The 7,972-nt window shown below is 41.1% G+C and overlaps 2 protein-coding genes across 3 annotated transcripts in view; one reads left to right on the forward strand and one right to left on the reverse strand.

The window, feature by feature from the left end:
* DDX58 (DExD/H-box helicase 58) overlaps positions 1-3,950 on the forward strand; it is a 105,446-nt gene extending 101,496 nt beyond the window's left edge. Inside the window, exon 21 of the transcript XR_002729950.3 lies at positions 1-3,950. The gene's annotated coding sequence lies outside the window, so the exon portion shown is untranslated.
* Positions 1-7,972, reverse strand: part of ACO1 (aconitase 1) — a 78,710-nt gene that overhangs the window by 22,819 nt on the left and 47,919 nt on the right. For both annotated transcript variants that reach the window (XM_023203910.3, XM_023203911.2), the window contains 6 exons: positions 7,851-7,967; positions 6,573-6,732; positions 4,854-4,989; positions 3,088-3,172; positions 2,023-2,179; positions 726-850 (listed from right to left, as the gene is read on the reverse strand). In XM_023203910.3, coding sequence (XP_023059678.2) covers positions 726-850; positions 2,023-2,179; positions 3,088-3,172; positions 4,854-4,989; positions 6,573-6,732; positions 7,851-7,967 — 780 coding nt within the window. The remainder of the gene's footprint in view (positions 1-725; positions 851-2,022; positions 2,180-3,087; positions 3,173-4,853; positions 4,990-6,572; positions 6,733-7,850; positions 7,968-7,972) is intronic.

A 7,972-nucleotide genomic window follows, 5' to 3' on the forward strand; every position in this document is an offset into this window, starting at 1 on the left:
GTCCATTAACTCGGCCTCTGGAGGAATGCATTTAACACAATGCCTGCCAAGCTCCCTAACACCATCTCCCATGGAGCACCTTGTGGAGGGTGCAGTGTGTGAACATCACACCCACATCACCCTTTCCCACAGACAGTTCTACTCTCGTTTAAACCACCAGCCGCAGTCAGAAGCCCTTGGGTCAGCTGAATGCAGAAGGCGGGAAAAGGAATAATATCCAAGACTCTCAGAATATAATGCTGAGCCCCATACATCTCCTCCTATTTGTAAAATGTACGGAAAGTTTGATTTTAGTAGCTTGGTACTTCCTACTGAGTGGCCTTAATTTTTTTTAAGTGTGCAAAAATGCATTCTGAGAGGTGCATTCAACCAATGGACTCCACTTAGTGACACAATAAGTGACCACCAGGGGTCCTCGCCACAGCTGACACACAACCCAGGGTGTCCGACACAGGGGTGGGGTTTTGGAGAGCTGAACCTGAGGCCTTTCTTCTCTAGGCTGTCACTGACTTGTCCAAATCTGGGAACATTTGGGGGAGGTGGAGTTTGTAAAAATGCGAGTCACAGAAGAAAAATGACGGAGAACCCCCTCCCCAGTTATCTGAAGAAATAAATGTTACTTTATATAGTTGATACTCCCATTAGCCTTGAGGTCTGCAGACAGGACACAAAGGGAGCAGCTTTCCCTTAGATCCTCGGGTGGTGAGGGCAGTGTAGGAACTCACCTCTATTTTCTGATAGACTTCCTTAAACATCCCCGGGATGACATACTGACGCTCCACTGCCTGGATCTCATCTCTAGTCGGCCAGATATCTTTCAGAAATACCTGCTGTCCCTTTGCATTTACTCCTGGGGAAAAATTGTTTATTAATGAGAAAACTTTCTAATGTGCAATTTTCATGATTATACACAGTCAAGTCTCGTTCTCCTTGGTAGTTATGTTCTATAAAGCCTGTGTGAATGCTGAATGACTAGATACGGAATCATTGCCACTAGACGAAATACAGGATTAGGTTCCTGGGAGCCTCTGGTCAGCAATCAATACATAACCTTGCTTCATGTGAGGTTTATTATTCACCTTATTTAATAGAAATTGTTGACTCACTGACATTAAACTTCCAGCCAAAAGCACTATAACTCTTCTGAATGAAGCCTATCTAAACACAATGCACATCACAGTCAGCTTGTGCTTAAGAACGCCAGACAGCACTTCAGGGCTATGCTCAAGGACCATTTTGAACAGCGAAATCACCACAGAAAGCACAAAAATGCAAAAAGCACGGCATTAAGTAGACCGAGCAAAGGATCCTTATATATCACATGAGAGCTGAAACAAGAAGTCAGAGTGACGCCTTATCAGATCTCAGCATAGAACATGTATGTTGAGTGATATAAAGTTTTCACCCTTGTGCTGATCTGTGAATGATCGTGAACATACTACAAGTATTGATTTGGGGGTTAAAATACATTTTAGTGATTAGGCAAATCTGCAAGTATAGAACTCACAAATAATGTGGATCAACTGTACGTCTAAAGTTATGATTTCCAAAAAGTAAATTTCAGGGACATTGTTTTCATATTATCTATTCGGCTTAGAACAGATTGAGGCTGGCAGAGCAAGCAAGCTGATCTGAGGAAAGGAGATATTGTATCATTTCTTTGGAATTCTGAGAAGTTGAAATATCTGCAGTATGTTTCTACAGAGTACATATTAAAACAACGCCTATCATTAAAGTGAGAGCTAGAAAGGGAGGAACTACAGAAGAAACCAGAATAGCAAGATGTCTATTCCTTTTGGCACCTACTTTCCTTTCGTCATCCTTGACCCTCAGTAGATTCTTGTTTTAACTACTGCAGTTAAGTCTTAGCTGTATACTGGGGAATAAAGAAACGATTCTCTTCTTTGTCTTCTCCCTGGAGGTTCTATGCTTCATTTCTTATTAAGGAAAGCGGCAACTTTCTTCCAGTAATATTTCTGAATTCACTGGAAAAAAATTATGGCTGCACAAACAAAATCTTACCCAGTGGTTCTTTCTCAAAGTCGATTCTGATGGTCCCAGCAATTGCGTATGCTATTACTAAGGGGGGAGAAGCTAAATAGTTGGCCCGGGTGTTGGGGTGCACTCGACCTTCAAAATTCCTGTTCCCAGATAGTACTCCAACAGCTACAAGGTCTCCCTGTGTAAGGCAAGAGAAAAATCAGGTCATTAAGAGAGACTCACTAGGCTTATTGTCTCAGACCATTTGCAAGAGTTTCCACATCGCAAGGATAGTCCTTTAAGTTGCCCTTTCACTTGGTTCTCTCCCACTAGAGGGGAAAAGGGTACATCGGGTGTCCCTGTGGGAGATACTCTGGGTCAAAGGAAGCAGAGACATGTTTAGTGATTTCTGCTCACGAGAAAATATCAGGTAGTTAGAAGGCAACATACTAGTTATTGCTGTCTGGGGCCCAAGAACAGGTGGGAAAGACCTAACAGTTGATAGCTAAAGGAAGTCACAATGACTTACATAGATTCTATAATCAATGCAAAGCAAACCAAATAATATTTTTCAAGGTTCAGCATTTTTGGGACAAAAATCAAGCCAAAACAATTTAGTTTAGATTCATTCATTTGTGTGGAGACTTGTCTCACTTTGAACCAATTTTCAAATTATCCAGGTTGGTGCAAAAGTAATTGTGGTCTTCATCACTGAAATGGCAAAATCACAGTTACTGTTGCACTAACTCAACACCTATAACGAACAGCTGTAGAGCTCTTTGTAGTCAAAACCAGCAAGTACTGAGCACTTACTGGAGTGCCAGACACTGCACTAAGTGACTTATGTTTATCATCATCTTAATTCTCACAACTCTATAAAACAGATACCATTATCAGATCCAATATACAGTTGTGAAAACCCAGGCACAGATAGGCTAATCAACTTGCCCAAGGTTACCCAGCTAGTAATTTTAGCTAAACTCAAAAGACCATACCCTAAACCACATCCCCTGCTTCCATGGACCTTCTTGAAAATACCAGCATTTTTGTCAAATTACATGAAAAGAAACAACTGCTCTGAAGACCTACAGGCACCTCTGCAATTACCTGTGTGATGGCTTCTACCACAGGTTCAGGTAAAGGCCCACTGTTGCCAATGCAGGTCATGCAGCCATAGCCCACCACGTCAAACCTAGGCACCAAGAGAGAAGCACAAAAAAAAAAGAACAACTTTCAGTGAGCCTTTCTGCTGGCCACAGTTTCCAGAGACCACTGTTCAAAAAGGAATTGCAGTGCATGAACTAAGTTCAGTATAGTGCTATTTCTAAAAGTTTCATTCTTGAGAGCATTCTGATATATCATACAGCATAAGAATACTATTCATATTTTTTACTTATAAAAAGGAATCAAATTGAATAAACAACAATTTTAAAAGTTGAAATCATATATGCCATTTAATATCTTCATTAAGTACTGTTATTATATAATCCCAAGGAGATTTGAATTTTATGAGGCACATGAATAAAATGTAAGGAATAATATGGAAATTGGAGAAAGCGTATTTGGCAATGAATACGTTCATGCACTGCACAATGATGTTTCAGTTAGTGACAGACCACATATACACACCGGAGCTGACAAATTCCTATCACCTAGTGATGCTGTAGCCATCGTGATGTCACAGCGCAAGGCATTTCTTGTTTATGATGATGCTGCTATAAACAAACTCATGCTGATGTTTTATAGTTCTTTTACAGTGTACTCTTTTAAAAAAACAAAAAACAAAAAAAAACCAGTTAAGTGTAAAACAGCCTCAGGAAGGTTCTTCAGGAAGTATTCCAGAAGGCATTATTATCATAGGAGATGACAGCTCCATGGATGCTATTGCCCCTGAAGACCTTCCAGTGGGACAGATGTGGAGGTAGAAGACAGTAATACTGACAATCCTGACCCGGCGTAGGCCTGAAGTGTGTGTTTATCTCTTAGGTTTTTTTTTTGTTGTGGTGTTTTTTTTTTTTGTTTTTTTTTTTTGAGACAGGGTCTTGCTGTCACCCAAACTGGAGTACAGTGGCATGATCATAGCTCACTGCAACCTCAAACTCTGGACTCAAGCCATCCTGCAGCCTCAGCCTCCTGAGTAGCTAGGACTACAGGCATGCACCACCATGCCTGGCTAATGGCTAAAATTTTTTTTTTTTGTAGAAACTGGGGTCTCACTATGTTGTCCTGGCTGGTTTCAAACTCCTGGCTTGAAGCAATCCTCTTGCCTTGGCCTCTCAAAGCACTGATATTACAGGTGTGAGCTACTGGGTCCAGCCTGTCTTGGTTTGTAACAATAAAGTTTAAAAAGTAAAAAAGTAAAAACTTCAAAAATAGAAAAAACCTTATGAAATAAAGATATAAAGAAAATATTGTGGAATAGCTATACAATATGTTTATTTTAAGCTAAGTGTTATAAGAGTCAAGAGTTTCAATAAACTTAAAAGTTTGTAAAATAAAAGTAAGCAACGGTTAACACTATTGAAGAAAGAAACTTTTTTAAAAATTAAGTTAGTGTAGCCTAAGTGTCCAGTGTTTATAAAGTCAACAGTAGTGTGCAGTAATGTCCTAGGCCTTCACGTTCACTCTCCACTCATTCACTGACTCACCCAAAGCAACTTCCAGTCCTGCAAAGTCCATCCATGGTAAGTGCCGTCTAGGGCACTTACCTCTTTAGATGGAATGTAAGGGTTTAAGTCTAACTACCATCTGATTAACGACTATGCAATTAGATATCATCAGATAATCTCACATCTGTTACAAGGTGACATAGCAAGATACATGAGGGATAAAATTCAACGAAAGCAATGGTACAAAAGAAAACTCTCCCTCACCCAAGCTGAGACAGATAAGGCATGACGCCACTTTCTTGTAGGTAGTAGGTGACCACACCACTCCCAGGAGACAGGCTAGTTTTGATGTAAGGCATCACGTTCAGGCCAGCATCCACAGCTTTCTTTGCTAACAATCCTGTGAAATGGTAAACACAGATGCAGTGTGGGTGGCTGCCTGCTCTAGGTGCCAGGCACACTTCAGAAAAGAGCCTGATTTTCTTCAGTCTGCATTTCCTGCCACCACCTGACCATGCTCCCTTCCTGTTGGCACTATCTGCTGTTTTTGCTGCCAAACAGAAATCTAAAGGCTCCCTGGCCAACGGTCATTTAGATGTATGCAGTAAACTCAAAACTAGGCAAGGAAATGAAGAAAGAGATTTGCTTACTTTTTTTTTTAAAGAGATAAATCAAACCATTTAGGAACATATTACAAAATGAGTTTTTAATTTTTTTAGAGGGAAAATGATCTTTCTAATTATGTTTGATTTGGATGAAAATCATAATTGAAGGAGGCCTTTCTGTAACTATATCAACTGTGTGCTGGCTGGCAAGGAACAGTCAGCAGAGAAGTAAAAATCGAATGTTCAGATGTATCTTGAAGTGGAAGATCTGCTGGACTTTGGCAGATACAGAGACTGCTACTGGAACACTGGGTAACAAAAACATGAGCAGTGGGGGTGCGGGCATGAGGGGACAAAAAGCCACAGACAAGCTGGTGACTTGTCCACAGAAGAGTGGTTTGTGGCCGGGTGCGGTGGCTCAAGCTTGTAATCCCAGCACTTTGGGAGGCCGAGACGGGCAGATCACGAGGTCAGGAGATCGAGACCATCCTAGCTAACACAGTGAAACCCCGTCTCTACTAAAAACTACAAAAAATCGAGCCGGGCGAGGTGGCGGGCGCCTGTGGTCCCAGCTACTCGGGAGGCTGAGGCGGGAGAATGGCGGAAACCCGGGAGGCGGAGCTTGCAGTGAGCTGAGATCCGGCCACTGCACTCCAGCCTGGGCGACAGAGCGAGACTCCATCTCAAAAAAAAAAAAAAAAGAGTGGTTTGCTCCAGACCAGACAGGGAAAGCTTAGGTGGCAATATATGGGCTCAGGCAAAGAAGGTTTTCCTAATGCCTGTGTCTGCTTCATAGAAAGGAACTGTTGACACTGTCTGGTTTGTGGACAGATATAAGAGAAGCTTGGGGGATGACTAAAAACTTCGAAACTAAAGAGACCTTATAGTAAGGAAACCGCGTATGTAAATATTAACAACTTAACCAGAATTGTAGAACAGGTCAGCTGCCCCAGGTTTTATCAGCCAGTGCCCTGTGCCTCATTCAGAAACACCTCCCAGCATTCAAGTCAGAGCTCAATCCTGCTGCTCAGGGCTTTCACGAAGAACAAAGTCTGTGATAACGCTTTATTTTTCTTCCAAAGTCTGACATGAGAATGTAGGCTTTCTCAGAAATCCAGCTTCCTTTGCTTTCCTCTATTTATTTTCTGTGTTAATTCTCAAGACAGACTATTATGCAGTGTGCATTCTATTTTAGAAACTTTGCTTTGGACACTATTTATTGTGTAGATATTTATAGGCCAATAAATATCGGTATCTGGAAAAGATGAGGTTCAGGGAACTACACCTAGAACTCTGCTAAGGCTCTGGGCCCTGTCTCAGGCTATTTCCACCTACACACATGTATGATGACCATGAGGATGGAGTCAAATGCACTTACCTGCCCCTAACATCACAGACGGATTACTGGTGTTTGTGCAGCTCGTAATGGCAGCAATGACCACAGAACCATGAGCAAGGGTGAATTCAGTGTTATCATAGGTAAAGGTCTTATGGTCATAATGATGTTCGGGAGCAACTTGGAATCCTTTAAATCCTTGCTAAAAGAAGAAAAAATATGTATTATATAGGAATATGTTTATATAAGATATACATATATCTGGCTAGAGGAAAAAACATATATATCGTCAGTGGTTCTCACTTCAGAAGAAGGAATACTTTGGTAAGTATAATTTTAAAGGCCAATTCTGCAAGTAAACTCTGAAATACTACAGAAAAATTACTCATTTTAAATCTTTACGAAAAGCAGTCATGAATCTGAGTCTTACTCTGCACTGAAATTAGTAACAATTACTTCCTTCCCACCTCAAAAATGTAAATGCTAAAACTACAAATTTAAAGTTAGTCTAAATTGAACTCAATGACTTTATTGTACAGTTTAATGGATAGGGACCGATTAAGACTATGGATTCTAACCTTACGGAAATTTAGAAAAAGGTGCTATGTTGACCAGATTCAACTAATCGTGATCAACAGTGCAAACAAAGTGCACAATGGAATATTTGCAATAATACTGGTGTCTCACAGATAAAATCCATCATACATCTTAATCATTCCTTTGGGAAATGGTCATTGAAAATCTACTGCATATAAGATACTGTGCTAGGTACCTTGTGGGCTCCCAAGGTAATTCAGACACAAATCCAGAAATCATACATGCAAATAAAATACCAACAATGTAAGTTAAAGAATGTGGAACGCTATCAAAGTATTTCAGACCAAGCACCACGAAGTGTCCAATAAGGAAAGGTGACTTTCTGCTATGAGATTCTGAGAACCCAATGCAGAGTAGCTGATATCTGAACAAAGTTTTATGGAGTTCACAGAACAGAATATGATGAGTTGGAGAAGAGACTTTCAGGCAGGGAGGGGCATGCACAAAGGTACAACAGTTAGAAAACCTTGGGTGAGTAAACAGTGTGGTGAGGGTCCTGCGAAAAGCAGACGTGCTCAAAAAGGTGGATTGAGTTGTGTTTATGATGGCTCTTGCTGCTTGGCTCGTGGCTAATGGAGGAAGTCATTAAGGACTTCAGAAGGGAGAAGAAACAGCCTCAAGCATCAGGCTGTAGGAAGATTCATGTCAAGTGGGATGAAAGCCCGGACACTGAGTCACCGGGGTAGAGTCCAGAGGATTCAACCTCTTCCCACAGGCCCCTACCTTGCCTCCAAGGCAGCTCTCAAAATCCTTTTTCATGTCAGACACAGCAACTTTGTCCTGAGGCCTTTTGGGTCCACTACAGCAAGGCACTACTGTTTTCAAATCTAATTCCACAACCTGTT

The sequence above is a fragment of the Piliocolobus tephrosceles genome, chromosome 14 (genome assembly GCF_002776525.5).
Source record: "Piliocolobus tephrosceles isolate RC106 chromosome 14, ASM277652v3, whole genome shotgun sequence".
In the NCBI taxonomy this organism is placed as follows: Eukaryota; Metazoa; Chordata; class Mammalia; order Primates; family Cercopithecidae; genus Piliocolobus; species Piliocolobus tephrosceles.